Source organism: Oculina patagonica, chromosome 13, assembly GCF_052425735.1.
Source record: "Oculina patagonica isolate OP01 chromosome 13, crgOcupat, whole genome shotgun sequence".
NCBI classification, from domain to species: Eukaryota; Metazoa; Cnidaria; class Anthozoa; order Scleractinia; family Oculinidae; genus Oculina; species Oculina patagonica.
The window spans coordinates 38,178,673-38,198,176 of NC_135770.1; the positions used below are offsets into that span (position 1 = coordinate 38,178,673).

At 41.0% G+C, this 19,504-nt stretch overlaps 2 protein-coding genes across 4 annotated transcripts in view; both read right to left on the minus strand.

The window, feature by feature from the left end:
• Positions 1-19,504, minus strand: part of LOC144635751 (uncharacterized) — a 37,287-nt gene extending 17,783 nt beyond the window's left edge. For 2 of the 3 annotated variants that reach the window (XM_078494834.1, XM_078494833.1), the window contains exons 1-2: positions 5,452-5,554; positions 4,042-4,512 (exon numbers count right to left, since the gene is read on the minus strand). In XM_078494834.1, the coding sequence (XP_078350960.1) occupies positions 4,042-4,512; positions 5,452-5,536 (556 nt within the window). In that variant the 5' untranslated portion in view covers positions 5,537-5,554. Of the gene's footprint in view, positions 1-4,041; positions 4,513-5,451; positions 5,555-19,439 lie in introns of those variants that run through there. The other variant, XM_078494835.1, reaches the window with a different exon arrangement.
• Positions 6,369-9,260, minus strand: LOC144635641 (uncharacterized). Its single transcript, XM_078494727.1, has 3 exons — positions 9,190-9,260; positions 7,311-7,772; positions 6,369-6,619 (listed from the first exon to the last, which is right to left on the minus strand). Exons 1-3 carry the CDS (start codon positions 9,239-9,241, stop codon positions 6,369-6,371), a joined length of 765 nt encoding a protein of 254 aa, XP_078350853.1. The 5' UTR covers positions 9,242-9,260.

A 19,504-nucleotide genomic window follows, 5' to 3' on the forward strand; every position in this document is an offset into this window, starting at 1 on the left:
TTAAAAATCCACGTGACCTTGCTCAAGCTCTGTAACTAAAAGGCACAAATGTTCAATTGACATTCCAGCTCGCGGCGCTCTCCCCCACCCACCCTGCTCTCCCTGCGCTCGGACGAGGCGTGCTTCCACTCTCTCTCTCTTGCTTTTGAGGTCAAAAAAAAATGCGGGGTAAAATCGGCCTTGCTTTTCCAAGCATGACAACCCAAACACGTCAGGGCGTTTTCCCTTAATTGAGCAAGCATGGCGGCCAAAGGTCAATTGCCTGTCAAAAGATTCGCAACAAAGCTTTTGTCAAAAGCGCGCAACTGCGCGATTTCCTCTTCTGTCAATAAAACAGCGGGTTGGGAAGCAGCCTTCGCCCTTTTTTCTTGTAAAAACATTGCTGCAGGTGGGTTGAAAAAATTTTTCAAGTTTTTTTTTCCGCTCATGTAACAAATTCCGCGTCTTCCTCGGCCCATCTTTTTGTGTATATTCCATTGCCCAGCAAATGTTCAATTGACATGAAGCCGCTCGCGGCATGCAAATTTGTGCGTGGGTGTCGGGGTTTACCCGAATGATATTTTTAGACGTTAGTAAGTTGTTTTCATTCCTGTGTGCTTAAAATCTGAGTTCTAAGCACTCTGGAATGAAAAATCTATTGTTTTACACGTGCACAACTATTGTTCTTTTGATTTAATGCACGTGATATCAATTATGACCCCTTGCCGTCTAATTCAGTGTGGTATTTGTCGAATTACGTTGAGAGTGAGACGTGACAGTCACGGGCTTGTTTGAACATGTCAAGGGCTTGCCTGAACATGGTATGCAAATTTTGTTTTTTTCCGCGTGGGTAAACAAAGTCGGGGAATTTACCGTAACTCATTAACACTTGCCAAAAAACGAACTCCGGCTGCGATAAAAGCGTCTAATTCAAGGTGGTATTTGTGGACTCCACTCTATACTACTCAGCCAGTGTTTTATTTTATTTTGTCTCAGGAATACTCCTCCCATCTCGTAGGGATATTACACTGTTTATTGTTATCATCGCCTTTCTGATCCTTGTGTCACGCAGTTGATATTACCAGTATTACTGACTGGTACATGTATTTCCTTACAGACGGAGCTACTTGGAACAACTGCCACTAAAGGAGGAAGCTATTCCTACCATTTTCAGCTACACTTCTGAAAATAGAGTCCGTCCAGCTAGTATTGAGCTAGCAATCGTTTTAAAAATCAGGCTCATATCACTGAACATGAGCGACCATGAGCCGATCGGCGGTTGCGATGGCTTTATTTATATTTTTCACGTAGAATAACAAACCTCTGGCGCCCGGGATGGTAGAGTCGCAAAGTTTTACGTTTACGAAAACTGCAAGACAAGAAGAAAATAAAGACACTTTAGACTCTGATCGGGCGAAAATATTTCCCTGGAAATATTTATACTCAGATGAAATCAAAACACAATATTAAATTTTTGCGAAGCTAAGGCCATCAAAGTTACGACGATGGTCAATGAAACTTCTACACTACTCTAATTTGATATCTGTCTGACCGAAACTCGATGAAGAAAAATCTCATTCAAGCTCTGTAGCCAATGTAGAAATGTGCAGAATGTGAGCAAAAATAAAACATCTGAGTTGCCGTGCGTGCAAATAATTATAATAGGCTTTGGCGACAACTCGAGACAACGCGAAGACTTTATTAAAATTCGTCGATAAGCGAATGTTGCCATAGCATTATCTGATTTGAAATGGGACACGCTAGAGACAAGACGAAAGAAAAACAGACTGACTCTAATGTACAAACTTAGTCATAACCTAGTAGACATAACTACGGAAAATCACTTAATACCAAACAGTGAAAAAAGAACACGCAATAGCCATGCTTTTAAGTATAGGATGCCAAAAGTTTCTAAGGACGTTTTTAAGTTTTCTTTTTTTCCTAGATCAATAACAGAATGGAACTTACTGCCCGCTGACTTAGTGAATTGCAAGTCATTATCGAATTTTAAATTAAATTTAGGGAAGCATGTAAACAAGTAAATTGTAACTAAGTATTTTTATATCTTATTTATGCATGTTCATTTTGTTTTTGTTTTTTTATTATTTTGTATCTATTTTTTATAGTTGATGTGATGTCTTAAACGATGTTATCAACTTAATAAATGTAGATGTAGATGTAGATTGTTGTTCTACTTTTTCAAGCAAGTTTTTCTTCTCATTTCCAACGCGGTAAACCTTTTACCATTTTTACGACTGAATTTATTCAGGAGTATTGTAGCTAGCCCAATGGCACTCGGTCCATCATCTGTAAACTGGTCGGTCGGTCCATCATCATCTGTAAACTTCTCATTGCAACTCCGCTGACCAGCAGATACACTAGAAGAAAGAGTGTAGCAAGACGGCCGTATAAAGGCGGCCTTTTGAAATTTAAAGGGGTTTACAAGTAAAACAACAAGCAAAGAAACAAAATATGGCTGACAATTATATGTGGAAAGTATTCGACCGCCGAAAAAGTGGAAATTGAGAGCCGCAAAAGCGATGTAACGATCGATCTCTTTCGTATATATCTGTTGAGCTAGCGTCGTACATGTAGGAACATTCGAAAACTAAATCGGGTCTCACATAAGCTTCATTAACGATGGATCTATCTAGAAACCAGAGCGTTGGCTAAAATCGAGTGCGTGGCTGCTTGTTCGGAACAAAAGGAAGAGCTTTTCAGATGAAACAGCACAATTTAATACATTTCTACCTGAATCAGTCTATATGTTCTGATATATTTATTTACAGCGTTATTACTTAACGGCTTACATGTAAATTATTCTGCAATGCATACCTACGGAGCGATATAATAAACAAACCATTTTAGTGCTACTGGTTAAAAAAAGAAAAAAAAGGAAAAAAGAAATAATCTGTCTCCTCTGGGATTCGAACTCGCGACCTCTCGATCCGCAGTCAGATGCCGACCCGAGTGTGTTACTCAAACATACTTAGTCACGTAAGGCGAAAATATCTTATATCAATGTAATAGACATTCCGCTGTTTATCTGTTATCATGTGCATCAAAGAAATGTTTGAATCACCTGCTGCTCATAAATCTTCAAGGAATGAAAACTAAACTTTTAAACTTGGCAAAAAAATTCAGTCGTGGCTCGAAGAGCTCTTTTTAGGATGAGTTAGTAGCCTAAAATAGAAGCTACAAGTTGTAGGATTTCCGAGAAAATCCACCGCGACTTGAATTGGTGTAATTTAATTAGTTTTTTGTCTCGCATCGCATGCAGTCGTCTAAAAAATTGTTTTACGTCGCGTAGAATTTATTTGTCATTTTACCACTGAAAGAAAAATTGCATTGTTTTACTTTTTTTCTCGAGTTGTCTCCTACAAATAAAGAAAAAACAACCCACCATTAAAGTCGCATTTGTGAACTGTCAGACAAGTGGCTTGCGTGCTGGCTCCGTATAAAGGTATCTCTGTATTAAAATGATTACCTTTGAGTAAAAGTTCAAAAAGTTCGAAAGGTTTAATTTAAACCTTCGAGGACCAAACGGTATTAAACCCAGAATGTCCATCTCCTGGTAACAAATACTTTCTGTTTTTGTGGGGCTAAACTTGGAAATTGTTGCAGCTACACCGGTCGCGATTGCCAAGATGCGATTGTGTAGGGCCGTCGGCGTCGCATTCCACTATATAGCTATTACAGGTTGATCTTGAAGCTTCTTGATGAGCAATCGGCTCGAGTCAACTTCTTCCTCGAAGGACATGTCGTATTGTGGGCAGGTTAATGGCTCCATCTGACTTGATTTCTGGGACAAGCGCAACTCACTTTTGCTGTTCACTAAACCCCACTAAATCCTTGACTAATGCAACGTCATAGCCTCGCTTGCATGATGGGAAAAAAAAGATGGCCGCTCGCGGCAGCAAAATGATTATTTTGCTGTCCCGATTATTGACAACAAATTGAATGTCAAAGCAAATAATTACTATTTTCAGTAATTTCATCGTATGAACTTTCATTTAAGGTAAAATTTTTCTAGACCCTTGTTTCCCTTTAAGCAAGACGTACCCTTAGCTAAACCCTTCACTCGCTTTGGAGCTAAATCGGAGAGCCTGCGCCTGCAGAACAGCCTCGTATAATTTTCAGCAGCGGTTGATATCCAGAGCGCTTCGCCTCTGATATCCGGGACTCTTCCCCGTGGATTGACTTCTTGATTCGAGAATTTCGTGACGGCCTGGGCCCACTGACTGTCGTCGAAGTAGGTTCTCGTCCAAGAAAGGCTCTTTTGCATCTCTTGTTTTGGAAGACTGAAACATTTCCATCGAGTGTCAGTAACCAGCCCATTGCTTACACTTCCCAGTATCCACGGTCTGTCACGGTAATTGATGCATCTAACGGCCAGAACTTCAGTTCCTGGCTCGAAACTAAACGTTGAAGGGATTTTTGTTTGATTGTTGGTGCCAACTCGCTTACCGTGGAGGAAGAATGACATTTCTCCGTAACACGTAAATTTTGCTTCAAGTTGATAACTCGTTTTGGCTGAAACGTAAAAGGTCAAAACTGGTCAACATCAATTTAGCAGTCATTTGCTGAATATCGCAGCGAAATTAAAGCACTCAATTAGCTGACGGACCCTGATGCGGTAACCTCAGTTTTACTAGCCTGCGTAGCTGGCAGTTTTCTTGGTCTATTTCCAAAAAATCAACACATTTATTCACCTGCCGTTGCGCACTTTTGTTTTTCTATTTTGTCTACAAGAGCTGTCGTGTTTTTTCAACAGCACAACTCTAAAACAAAATCTGTTTTAGCATCTGCCTTGAAGTGCTAATGGCACTTCTTGAATTTTCAACCTACGCACTTTACAAATGTTAATTTTGCTTTGAAGGAAGACAAGGCGGGTCGTCTTTTTAGAGATATCCCTTTGGTGATTATCTTTTTAATTTCTGTGATATATATTATGCTTAGCTCTTTGTGAATGTTTTGGCGAGCTGATCAACTTAAAGACGTAGGAAATTCAGTACACTTCTCAAAATACAAAAATTATTAGGACATAAATAATTTGATCCCACCAAGCGGCTTATAAGCTGCTATTGACCCGGTCGCATAAAACAACAGATTAAGTGCGATTTTGTGCAACTGTTCTCTGTGTTGCTAAGGTTTTTTCGCACTCTTCAGTTCATTTTCTGTTGATCTATTCATAATAGTGTGCAAGAAGACCTTCAGGAACACAAGGAATGGTTGCAGAAAATCCCACTTAATCTTAAATTGCTTCATACAACCGGGCCCTGGTTTTAAAATGAATGAAAGACGGTAAATCCTCTAGTTACAATATAATGAAAGCTGTTCAGTATTTGAAATTCCTAATTCTTATCTTCCTGCTTCTCAGACCTTTTAAGACGACCAAATCTGGACTGCAGATACCGTCCTATTGATAGAGTTAACGCTTTGATTTCAATATTACCGCAAAATTATACTTACCCGAAGAAAGTGGCATAATGATGAGTAGAGTCACAAGTCCAAAATTTCGGACTTCGTGTAAACGTTGCAACGACAAAATGTTCATGTTGAAGGAATAAATTGATGGAACGTTCGTTAAAGTTGAACAGTAGCCCGCATTGTTCTTCAGAAGTATACCAGTGATTAAACTTCTCTCACGCCTTCGAGTGCCATTGTTAGTCATTGCATGCCTCTATTTTGTCAGGTGTTTGTTTAATTGTTTCAATTCTCATTTTCTTTTCCAAAAGCGACATGGAGTCCTAGTCAAGAACTGCGACTAATTGCTTTTTGAAATTAAATTTTTGCGACAGCAATTTGTCTTGCTAGACTTTTGATTAAAATGATATTTCCAATCTCTTTTCTAAAAATTTACGAGATTAGATTGGTTTTACAATTGAGTATTTTCTAAGGCATTTTTTCCTGTACACGTTTGAGGCATCCAAAATGAATTGCGACAGAAAACAAAAACATAACATAGCAACTCTGGGTGCACTAGTCCGACGTTTATTTCAGATCTATTATTACACAACATGCAAATGAAGCCACAGTGTTAACAAGATGTTTAATATTTTATGTGGTAAACAAAGTAGGACTAATAGAGCACGTGATAGACAGGTGGTCCCTTTTTACAGAAAAACACACAGTATAGAACACTGATCTCTGCGGCGAATTAATGGTAACCCTTTCATACAGCTTTCATAGAAAAAGGTGTCCTTCCTATACCTTTTCAAACCTTTTCATTTGAGTAACCTCTTAAAATATTTAGATGAATTAGCCGAAAGGAAGAGCATTTTAAACACTTAAATGAAAAATTCTCCTACCCTTTCCTACCCCTCGTTAAAATAAGTCTGTTAAAATTTACTTAAATTATTAAACAAAAGACGATTCAACTTCAACTTTCATTCTGCACTTTCATAATACGTGTAACCAGGCCTTCTGACGTAATTCGGTGGGTCTTGTCCTTTTGTGGCGCCATTCAGCTCGCACTTTCTTGTGGGTAATATTGACTTGTGCTGAAAGTTGAACGATAGGCAATGGAAATCATCCTGGCATTTCTTAAGACACTGTGTGACGTCACTAACCTCGTGTTGAGAACGAGGATGATGGTGAAGGGCGTGGTTTACATTATCAATTGTTGCTTGGAACATCCCTGTTAAGATGAGAAAAAGTTATGTTTGTTAATATTGTTCAATTGTACCCTTCGTTAATAAGTTTGACTGCACATGAAAAATAATTGTCATTGCAATTACAGTCGTACCCCTACTAAGCGGCCATCCTCCGGGAAGGGACAACTGGCGTGGGGAATATCGGTGAACAACCATTTTTACTTTGTACGTTATATGTACAGATTTTTATCATGATTTAATTTTTCTTTTTGTAATATTTATTATGAATGATCACCAGAGCGGGAACAAGAAGCTGATAAGTGGGACGTCCGCGGGATGGAAGTGACAGCTCGAAGACTTTCGACTGCATAGTCTGTAAACTCAAAAACGCTTCGTTCAAGAACATGTTTATTTTCAGTGTATCCAGTGCAATTTCCAAGTTCCAATACTAGCAGTATGGCGATAAACCGTTTAAGTCACTCGAGAACAACGGATGTAAGGCGGGTCTTGTCACCAAAGTGGAATCAAGTAAAGTGGTTTCTTACCGGAGTTTAAGGACAATAGAAAATTACAAGCCATAAGTCATAAAAGAAGTTGCAGTCGCCTATTAGAGGTGTTGATTTCGAGTGGGGAATAGCGGTCGCTTACAGGAGACGGTCGCACAGGGAGGTTCATATGTATTTAAAACTCCGCGTTAAATCGTTTCTGCCGTTTAATTTATCTTAAAAAACATACCTTTTGATAAACTATTCGCCTGTTTTGGAGACAAATCAGATAGCCTGCGCCTGCAGAACAGCCTCGAATGACCTTGGACGGCGGTTGATATCCAGAGTGCTTCGTCTTTAATGTTCGGGATCTTTTCCGGGTTTGAATAGTTTGCGACAGCCTGGGCCCATTGACTGTCGTCTGTGTTGGGTTTTGCCCATGTAAGGCCTGTTACAGTCAAGTTTTTTGGAAGACTGAAACATTTCCATCGAGTGTCGGTTACCAGTCCGTTACTTACACTGCCTATCAGCCACGGTTTGCTAAGGAAATTGCGACATCTCACAGACACTACTTCAGATCCCGGCTTGAGAGTGTAATTTGAAGCAATATTCGACGAATGGCTTGAGACAAGTAGCTCGTTGCTGACGTCGACGTAAAATGACAACTGTCCGTTACAAGTAAACTTTGCTTCAAGTTGTTTGGTCGTTTTGGCTGAAACACGAAAACCACAACCAACGTGTTAAAATCGTCTTTATTTAACGAGGGAATACTTAATAGCCTTGCGATTTACAAACCTGTGGCCCTCGGATTCCCGATCGAATTGGAATTTAGAAGTGTTGGTTTTTGTGGAGGGAGGAAAACCGGAGAACCCAGAGAAAAACTCTCGAAGCGAGGACGTGAACCAACAACACATATGACGCCGGGTTGGGAATCGAACTCGGGCCACATTGGTGAGAGGCGAGCGCTCTCACCACTGCGCCATACGTGCTTCCCCAGATTGGTGGTCAATACGATTCTGAATAAAGTGTTCAACTGTCACAATTCATGACAATTACGTGAGTTGTCAGCGTTTTCTTAGCCCTTCCTAAAATTCTCCACATTGGTCTTCACACATTTCCTGTTGTAAAGTTTAGGAAGGAAGAGTTTATTTTGGCGATTATTTTAAGAAGCACCAACATTTCGGAGAACTTACTTGGACCATAACCTTTCAAGGTAGACAACGCTGACATTTCCTCTTCAACAACAACAACAACAACAATCTTTTATTTCGTGCCCAGAAGAGTTTTACAATAAGTAAATACATGCAAAGAGAAAAATTAACAATAAAAAAAAAGAGCACAGTCACTTAGAAATAGCTAAAGCTAATCGAGCTAAGTGGCTGGGCCAAGCGGAAAAAAAATACTGCAGTAAGGTTACAGAGTATAAAAAAACGGGACACGATTTCCATTCACACACACACACAGACAGAGAACAAAAAAAGAAAAGTGTATGTACACACACAAAAATGAAAAATAAAGTACATCAATGTACCAGTTAGTAGTTGGAGATAATCAATTCTTTTTAGAGATTTTTGAAACAAGCACAACTCTTAGATTTAAGTGAGTCATCAACGGAATTCCAAACTTTAGCACCGCAACGCAAGTTCCTTCTTGCGTTATCAATGTTTTGCACCACATATTAAAATGTTATCGAATGGAGAAGAATATGCTGCCTTTGCAATAACATCTGCAAATGGTTAGATATTCTAGTCTTTTCCGATAAGGTCGATAAAGAGTAGGGCATGGAGTTCCCGGTGCTGTGGTCTGGTCTTTGCCCGTTGTACTGTGCTTACTGTGAAATGCTCAGAGATATTAGCTGTATAAGGTACTCTACAAATCCGAGAGTAAGGAAAAGTGATGTATGATGTAACGGCTGTAAATTGCCTAATTACTTTCATTTTGGACATTTTACTGCAAAAGTAGCAAAGCGGAATAGGATAGAACGTTTTTTAAATGTTTATCAGGCTAAACAGCAGTTAGAAAAGCACTAAATAGGATATAACCAATTTCAAAAAACGTATAATTGAATGACAGTTAAAAACCTTTTCGCTGTTTTTCTGGTTTTTTTTTTATGTTTTTCTTTGACTCACCTGTTGAAAATGCAATAATGACGAGTAGAAGATACACCACAGAAAAATCCATGTCTTAAAGAAGGAAAAAGTTAAAAAGCTCGTGTTTACTAAAAGGCAGCTGAGGCTATTCAAGATGTTTGCTTATTGTCATCGCATATCACCAGTTCATCTAATTTTGTTTGTTATTTTTTATCTTTTGAATGGATTATAACAAAAGTATAAAAGTAACATTTTCATCACAAAGGGATGTAACATCGCGCTAAGTATTTTCCGGTTTGTAGTCTAATATAAATCAGTTGATTCTGTCCTCTGATAGGCATTTTCAAGTCGTATTGTTTAAAGAAAGAGTAGCGAGTGGCAAAATTGCCAGTATGGCCTCGACAGGAACCAAAACCAATAATTCGGCCGTGAGATAACTCAATTCGTACAAAGGTTTTAAGATAAAATCCGCCAGGACTTCGAGTAGTTATTGGAAAAAATTATGTACCAAAATTAATTACACTTTATTGCGAGCTTTTGTGTTACTGCTTCAAATATCTTATCAAAAAATCTTTTCTCAAAACACCAAACATCGAAAACCAAAATGGCTTCACGTAAGATTTTGCCTGTAGCTTGTGAACTTTGAAATTCATTTTCTCGGACTCTGATAAGAAATTGTTGTTAGTGTTATCACAGATAATTGTCTACATCTTTACCTTTTATTAAGGATAGGAAATAACTAAACAGGATTTAAATTCGTTCTGGTACTCGATTTTATATTTTCGACTTCCCTATGGATTCCGTCTTATATATAAAATGTGCTGCTGCAAGATATTATAGTCTACCCGATAAATGTCCACCATGTTTATTCACTTGTCATTTCTTTTCTATTGTTTCCACAAGAGCTTGAAAACTTTTTCTGTGTTTTTCAACATCACAACTTTGAAACAATATCCATTTTAGCATGTCTTGCGCATGCAGTGCTAATGGATCCACTTGAGTCTTCAATCTACGCCCTTTTCAAATGTTAATTTTGTTTTGAAGGGAGCCTGGTTTGTCCTTTCTAGATATATATTTTTTTGTGATTATCTTTTCAATTTCCATGATAATACTTGACATCTTTGTGAATGTTTGCGCAGGATTGATCACCTTTAGCAGTTCCGATCTCTTTATGTCAGGAAGTTCGGATCACGGATACTAAGTTCGAATCACAGTGTTCTTCGCTAAGTTGGCGAAACTGTCGCAAAAAAAAAAACAATGAAAGGAAACTTGTTAAAAATTGGCATTAAAAATACAACATCTATTGTCCGTTGAAGTGAAACTAGACTACACAAAGATTCCAAGTAATGCGGTTTAGGATTTGAACGAAAACAGTGGCGGATTAATGAGCAAAAAATAGCTCGGATCGGCGGATTTGCGTACACATATCCACTCTCCTCCTTTCTGCTTCTCTGAACTTATAAGAAAACATGAGCTGGACTGGAGATACCGTTATCTTATTGATTAGGGTAACTGAATTGAATGCTTTTATTTTAATATTAGTAGTAGATAATGTTGTTTTTAAGGCTGCCTTATGTCTTCCTCCATACTAATGAGTGTCTTCCTCCATACTAATGAGTGTCTTCCTCCATACAAATGAAGGGGTTTCCGCTGCATATTAATAACTGTCTTCCTCCATACTAATGAAGTGTCTATTAGTCGCTTCTTTTCATATGATAATAAACTGTCTTCGGAGATTTGTCTTATGATGGGCTTGCTCTGATAGAGAATTTTATAAGAAGCTGCGTTTTTTTAAATTACTTAAGATATATTTCCTTTAGCTTACTAGAGATTTTGAAGCTCAAATAGATCGAATAGTTATTCACGATCAAGCAGACAGAGGCTTAACTATACATTGTTCTCATACAAAGCCGGCGAACGCGCTTGAGTGACCACGGATATAAACATTAGGATTTCAGCGGAATCGAATCGCTTATTATGTACAGAACGAGTCGCGTGAAGAAATATTAAAACTAATTGGTTGCACACACGGATTGTAAGTAAAAAAAACTTTTATTTCAATAGTTCAATTTAACGAATTACAATGATTTTCAGTGATTTTAAAAGTAAACACTGCGTTTTGAGCGGCGCGAAACTTAGACACTAAACACACAAATTGTAAATCAAGCAAAACTTTATTTTAATCGCTCAACACATTACAATGGTGAACTTTAAGAATCGTCTTCGTCCTCGTCATTTCTAGGGGGATAGTATGTAATTTTAGAAGTCTCTTCGTTCTTGTGTATGATTGCTCCACAATCATAACATCGACGCAAACTGTGTTTTCCGTGCTTTCGGTCTAGCGGAATCTCGTGCTCGCATATAGGACAAATTTTACAGTTATCTTCCCAAAAACACATAGGACATTTCATGACCGCAGTATCATATACATTCGGACCTTCGCAGTGTTGACATGGATTATGAGCTTTTGCGTGAATTAAAGCTGAACTATCAGAATCGCTATTCTCAGTTTCTTCATCGCTGTCGCTGTCGCTCTCTTGAGATTCCTCAGCTCCAATACCCTCCTCAGAAGCTGTTTCCTCCTCTTCGTTACTGTCAGTCGAGTTACCGTCGTCAACCTCTTCCTCTTTATCGCGATAGGCTTGTTCTTTTTGTAATATATCGCTTAGAATTTTCTTATTCTTTATCAAACGCGTATTAACCCCAAGCTCTGCCAGTCCCTCCACTGAAGGTATTGAGTGCACGGGGTTTGGCTACATCATCGTTATGAGGAAGTAGAACATACTCAACCAGCTCTGATATGTTTGTTACTGGTATTATACGTTGATTTCGGAGTAATTGTCCGCGGGGAGTCCAAAACAAGATATCTTTGGAGGTGGCCATACTATGCAGCAGTTCAGAAGCATATTTTCTTGAAACGGCTTTGGACAGGTTGTTTAAGACATCTTTTATACGGGGTTCTTCGCTGTCACTCTCGGCATCAGAGGATATATTGTCTTCTTTTCCACTTTCCTCCTCTTCATCATCCCAGTCTACCTTTCTCTTCATATCGATAAGCACTTGTTAAAAGCAAGATACAAATGATCAATTTTTAGGATGCGGCTTTGCTTTTATAACATAAGGAGCCCCAAACTACTTATAATAGGGGTCAGCAATTCTTGAATAAAGCCTCCACCCTCTTGTACAAGAATTTGCTTCTTTGTCTTGAAGGGAACATTGGGTTCAGCGAGGTTGACTAAAGCATCCTTATATGGCATTAATTTACGCCTATCTCCTTCAGGGATCGGTATGTTTTCCGTCGGAGAACGTTATAAATAAGTTGCACTAATGCGTGCATCTGTTGTGGCGAGGCCGTCTTTAGAAGAAAGCGACGCTGATAAGAAGGACAGTCGGCTAAGAGTCGAAGGAAACCTCGATTGTTCTTTACTACACGAGACATAATCATAGAATGAACTAATGTTAGTAAGATATATCCTTTTATTGGTGGTGGTGGAGTTAAACAATAGAATTGTGGTGGTGGTGGTGGCGGTGGAGTTAAACAATAGAATTGTGGTGGTGGTGGTGGAGTTTAACAATAGATTGTGTTGGTGGTGGAGTTAAACAATAGCATTGTGGTGGTGGTGGAGTTAAACAATAGAATTGTGGTGGTGGTGGAGTTCAACAATAGAATTGTGGTGGTGGTGGTGGTGGTGGAGTTAAACAATAGAATTGTTGTGGTGGTGGTGGTGGTGGTGGAGTTAAACAATAGAATTGTGGTGGTGGTGGTGGTGGTGGTGGAGCTAAACAATAGAATTGTGGTGGTGGTGGTGGTGGTGGTGGAGTTAAACAAAAGAATTGTGGTGGTGGTGGTGGTGGTGGTGGTGGTGGAGTTAAACAATAGAACAGCGGTTTATATAATTGTGATACATTACACATTTTGTCAGTTCTTGTAAACCTTTCGTTCAGTTGACATGAGTTGGCCCTGTCCTATTTGTCAAAAGAATTTTTCTTGGAAAGATAGCATGCAAAGACACATGAGCAGTAAACATAGCACTTCCCTTGTCCGTCCGTTTCAAGCTTTGTCGGTTTCTCCAGAAAAGTGTCAGCGGTTTCACTTGGGGCATCCGTTTACCTGTATGGTGGCGGGAATGACTGGTTCGGGAAAGACGGTGTGGGTCAAATCTTTGTTGCAACAGGCTCACAAGACAATCCACCCACCTCCAGAGAGAATTGTTTGGTGTTATTCTCAATGGCAACCTGCCTATCGCGAGTTATTGTTGACGATACCCGGAATTGAATTCATCAAAGGTATACCCTCAACTCTTGAACAAGATTCCTTCTTTGATGTTAATATACGAAACTTGATTGTCATTGATGACCAAATGACTGAAGCTGGGAGAAATAATCGGATCGTGAACCTGTTCACAAAAGGTTCGCATCATCGAAACTTGAGTGTCGTATACATTGTGCAAAACCTATTCCATCAAGGCAAAGGTAACAGAAGCATCAGCTTAAACAGCCATTACTTGGTCCTTTTCAAGAATCCCCGCGACAAGCTACAGATTTTAAGCCTAGCGAAACAAATGTATCCTGGAGAAACTGCTTGGTTTATAAAATAGTACGAAGAAGCGGTGCGGAGACCGTTTGGTTATCTGTTTATTGACCTTAAGCCAACCACTCAAGACAGTTGCAGATTGCGAACAGATTAACAGAACAGATTAAGAACGATTCGATAACGGGGAAGAAGAAGGTAGCGTTTCTAAAGAACTCCTGCAATATCTCAAGCAGCAAAACCTGATGGCTGCCCCAGTAATTCCGGAGATGCAACGCTTGCGGAATAATATGGATGGCCTTCTATCCCGTAACGACCTTGGAGAAGACGAAAAAGCTAGGCAGTATATGCAGCTACAAAACAGGTTTCTGACATACAAACACCAACTTAATTCTATACCTGAGGCAACAAAGTGGGCCGAACCCCAAGAGAAGAAACAAATATCTACCACAGAGAATTTACTAACAGTACCAACTCCGAGTCCAGAACTGGCGACAGTACCAGCCACTCCAGTTCAAGCACCAGACCCACAAGTAATTACTTCCAAGGCAACCTCCACTCCCTTACCTCCCTCCCCTCCTCCATCGATCTTGACCCCTCCACCCACAGTGGAAATATCCCCGCCTAAAAAGCGTAAACGCCCGCAAATTCGGTTAGTAAATTATTTGGATGATAAACCGAAGAGGCCTTCTAGACAATCACGGCGTTTACACAGAACCTCACCTTACAAATATTCCAAGGGACATGAAGACGATTCTTAAATTTCATCATTGTAATGTGTTGAGCGATTTAATCAAACTCGCTTACAATAACAACCACGCGAAATCAAGTGTTTGGGCCATATCCGGGCAGTTTAATGTACTTCCATTTGGGGAAATTACAGCTGCCATGGGAGGGTGAGGCGGGACGTACAAATAAAACGACAGTAAACACGAGGCGTATCGATCGACGCGATCAAAGTTCACAGTGAAACGTGTCCGTAACTCGAGACGATAATCAAGTGACATCACTTATTTTACATTAACACAATTTAACTAGTTAAATATTACTTAATCAAACTCGCTTACAATAACAACCACGCGAAATCAAGTGTTTGGGCCATATCCGGGCAGTTTAATGTACTTCCATTTGGGGAAATTACAGCTGCCCAAAATTCAGCCCAAATGGAAAAGTTATTGCGCAGAGGAGTCTTCTGTTAGAATGTAGGGATTGGCATATTGAAATTTGATTGTCTGTGTCTGAGCGATTTTGCGGGGAATACCAAGAAACAAGTTAAGAGGCGAACGAATGTAACGTTGATAGCAGTCACTGTTCCAGCGGCCTAAGAGCTTGATTTCGTAGTCGGATAGGCCCGCAATAGAAGCAGAGGTGGCTCCACCGATCCGAAGACTATGACCACTGTATTGGGATGTGTCGATGCCGATAAGACGTAAAAGCTGAGATACGAAAGAGACGAGGTCGATTTTTGTTAGGGGGGAACTGTCCGAGAGCTGAAAAAGGGGTATAGTGTCTTTGTTAACGGTGCCACGACGATGCTGGAGGGCAAGGTTCGTTTTCATAGCGCACACGGCACAGACAACGTGATTCGAGTGTGCCGTGTAGAGAGTCACACCTTGTCGCCGCTGGTCCGTTTTGGATTGTTTAATTTGGAGAGAGAGATATTCTGAACCATCAGCAGCAGTATGTAACTTAGCATCAGAGAAAGTGAGATGAATGGCTGGATCGAAGTGGTCACTGTATGCGACGGTGAGCTCCCCTGCCCGTAGCATTAAGAAATGACCGGTGGTGAGGGCGGCCCATTTCACGTTGTCATCGTCACTCTTTGGGTTGAGAAAGGGCTTGACAGCAGATAGAATGTCAAAAGTAAGAGGCATCTTCTGTTTGGGCGCTGAAAAATGTTGACGTTCGATGCCGCGCAATGTTTGCTTTAACTTTAAGCCAGGTTGAAGGGGATTGGAGAGACCATGAGCTACGTGAAGAGAGCGGACCGCGGCGAGGTAGACGTTAATCGATTGAGGCTTAATTCGTTGGGCGAGGTGCGTAGCGAACAATATAAGAGTGTCTTCAGAGGCAGGGAGGGGGTCGAACGAGAATTCCCGGCAAAATTGTAGAAACTGCCGCTGGGCGCTATTGTAGGTGCGATGAGATGAGTCAGCAAGTCCTCCAGCAAAGTACTCGTGCGCCTTTACTTGAAGCTTGTTAAGGGAAGTGGTGTCGTGGGCGTCGGATGACGAGCGGCCATAGGACAGGAGTCCAGGAATTGTCGACCTGCGAACGAGAAAGAGCGTCAGCCCAGTTGTTATCAACACCGTTTATGTGTTTTGCCCGTAGCATAATATTGTGATGAGCGCACGTGTAAAACAAGAAACGAAGGAGAATCATGATATGTCTGCATTTGCTTGTACCGCTAGACAAAATATGCACGACGGACAAGTTATCACAGTGGAAAAGAATATTGCGACAAGCGAGCGAGTCTGACCAGGTGTGGACCGCTGCAGCAATCGCGTAGAGTTCTTTAAACGTGATTGATCGGGAATGAGGAATATCATGGTCCGCAAATGATCCATACAGCCAGTTGCCTGAAAAGTAGGCTCCGAAGCCAGATTCACAGGCGTCAGTGTATAGTTCTAGATGTGGAGACGAGATCCATTCGTCATCGAAGAAAAAGCTGCAGCCGTTCCAAGACGGAAGAAAAATCCTCCACCATGAAAGGTCCATGTGGAAGGCGCGGTTTAAGCGAAGGTGATGGGTAGGATGATGAGCTTGGCAAAGGACGTCGATCATACGGCGAAGGAAAGTTCTCCCGGGGCGGCAAACGTTGCAAATAAAGTGCAACTTGCCGATAAGAGATTGTAGTTGTCGTTTGGTACAACGGCGTTTAGTGGACCACGTGTGAAGTAGGTTGATTATTTCTGTTAAACGAGAGGAGTCGATGCGCATTTCTTGGGTTACGGTGTCCAGTTGAACTCCAAGGAGAACCAAGGATGTTGTAGGGCGAACCGTTTTGTCAGGGTTGACCGCGAATCCCATGTCAGAGCATGTACGAAGCATGACGTCAAGACTCTGAGCGCAGGAGTCGTCAGGGGAAGGAGGACCACAAGTCCAAAAGTCATCCAAGTAATTCCAAAGGGGTGTGGCACCACGTTCCGCCATTGCATACCGCAAACCGTCAATAAATTTCAGAAAGAGCGCTGGCGAACTGCGAAGACCAAACGGGAGGAACATATCGAAGAAATAGCCGGTTTGTGTGGAACCGTCGGATGTTACTATGGGCCATGTGGATCCTAGGAGTTCCCAGTCACGGGGGTCCACCAGGATGTGACGAAAGGCGTCGGAAAGATCGAGTTTGCTCATAAGAGCATTGGGTCCAAACATTTTCAGGTAGGCGATAGCATTGTCCAGTGAGTCGTAAGAACACGTGTAGAGTTCTTTAGGAATTGCGTCGTTGACGGATTGGCCTACAGGCCACGAAAGATCGGTTATGATACGCCATTTAGGAGGCTGCGAGTGCTTTTTTGGAATAGCACCCATCGGCGATCCGACAAAATGCGAAAAAGGGGGTGAAAGGAAAGGCCCGGCCTTTCTGTTCAATAAAAGCTCCCGTTCAATTTCCATAGCGACGGGTGTAGGGTTTGACGTAGCCGAAAAGTGATTAGGAGAAATCAAGGGCGAGCGATCATGGTGAAAGCCAATACGAACGCCATGTTCAATATCATGCAATAAATCATTAACTAAGTCACTGTCCGGGTGATTACGAAGGGCATCACGCCATACGTCAATGGGAAACGGGGATTGTACCCGAGGGAGTGACTGTGCAATCGGCCTCTGGATGGTCCCCCCGACAAGATTTGCAGATGTGGGCTCGCTTGCAGTTGGCACCTTGGTAGCAGGCTCTTCGCTGGTAAAGATTGCATCCCTCTTGGCCTGTGGATGAGTACCACCTGGTGTATTTCCAAGCGAGGTTTTGATTACCGACGGGGTTCCTGGGGCCATATCCGGTCGATTTTTGCGGTGTAGTCTCCTCCATCTGGTCTTGCGCGAGAAATGTACAGTCCTTGACCAAATGGTCAAAGGACTTACAACGCGAGCATTGGCGGGGGTGAGGGCGTAGGGCAGAGGCATCTAACACGGTTGCATATAGCGTGGTATCGATGACGTCAAGACTTGCGCTTCCGAGTTGAATTTGTTTAGCGTGCGCCATCCGGGAGTGGATGTCAAACATATACACCGATGGCCAGCGAAATTTACGATTAGCAAATTGAATTTGTTCACGATACGAGGCAAGTTCAATGTAACGTGATGGTTGCACGGCCATAACTAATTTCTCGTATGCGTTCCACGCCTGTAACCAGGTGTCAAACGAGTCGATCTGGCGTTTTCGGGGCCCCTTGATTACGTAAGCAACACAGTTTATATCGCTCTGGACAGGGATATTTCCGTTGTTAGGCAAATTTGCGAACGGGCTAAGGGTGGATAAAAGATCAGAAAAATCAATATACTCACCCTTAGCGGCCGCCTGCGCAAGTTTCTCGGACAAGCTCGTGTTATTCGCCGTAGTGGTATTCGCCGCTGGAGTTGCGAGCTGTGTCAGTGGAGTTGGATGTTGGGATGATTTGCTGGCCTGGTCGTCGAGAACCGGAGGATGCTGAGGCGATTGAACTTGCTTTTTTAAATCGTTGTGTTGCATTTGGAGGTGCTCCATTTGAGAGGAAAGGTTGCGGATGGCATCCAAAAGAACGGACGTTGACGGCTCATCGGACGTTTCAGATTCCTGAATCTCCGTGCCATCACTCGGGCCAGTACAGTTTTTCCCTGGTGTACCGAAGTGGTGATTAGATTTTGGGGTCTTGCACCCAGTACATTTGCCTTTTCTTGAAGACATAGCGTCGAAGAAAAACTCAGAATACTCGAAGAAAAACGTACAAATAAAACGACAGTAAACACGAGGCGTATCGATCGACGCGATCAAAGTTCACAGTGAAACGTGTCCGTAACTCGAGACGATAATCAAGTGACATCACTTATTTTACATTAACACAATTTAACTAGTTAAATATTACTAAAATAAAGTTTTGTTGATTTACAATTTGTGTGTTTAGTGTCTAAGTTTCGCGCCGCTCAAAACGCAGTGTTTACTTTTAAAATCACTGAAAATCATTGTAATTCGTTAAATTGAACTATTGAAATAAAAGTTTTTTTACTTACAATCCGTGTGTGCAACCAATTAGTTTTAATATTTCTTCACGCGACTCGTTCTGTACATAATAAGCGATTCGATTCCGCTGAAATCCTAATGTTTATATCCGTGGTCACTCAAGCGCGTTCGCCGGCTTTGTATGAGAACAATGTATAGTTAAGCCTCTGTCTGCTTGATCGTGAATAACTATTCGATCTATTTGAGCTTCAAAATCTCTAGTAAGCTAAAGGAAATATATCTTAAGTAATTTAAAAAAACGCAGCTTCTTATAAAATTCTCTATCAGAGCAAGCCCATCATAAGACAAATCTCCGAAGACAGTTTATTATCATATGAAAAGAAGCGACTAATAGACACTTCATTAGTATGGAGGAAAGACAGTTATTAATATGCAGCGGGAACCCCTTCATTTGTATGGAGGAAGACACTCATTAGTATGGAAGAAGACACTCATTAGTATGGAGGAAGACACTCATTAGTATGGAGGAAGACATAAGGCAGGCTTAAAAACAACATTATCTACTACTAATATTATTGCAAAATTATACTGGAATAGACTTACCCGAAGAAAATGGCATAATGATGAATAGAGTCACAAGTCCAAAATTTCTGACTTCCTGTAAAAGT

Coding starts and splice junctions, on each gene's coding strand:
- LOC144635641 (XM_078494727.1), bottom strand. CDS start 9,241: ATGGATTTTTCTGTGGTGTATCTTCTACTCGTCATTATTGCATTTTCA. Junction 7,773..9,189: donor CATTATTGCATTTTCAACAG/GTGAGTCAAAGA, acceptor TTCGTGTTTCAG/CCAAAACGACCAAACAACTT. Junction 6,620..7,310: donor GGCGAATAGTTTATCAAAAG/GTATGTTTTTTA, acceptor TCATCTTAACAG/GGATGTTCCAAGCAACAATT.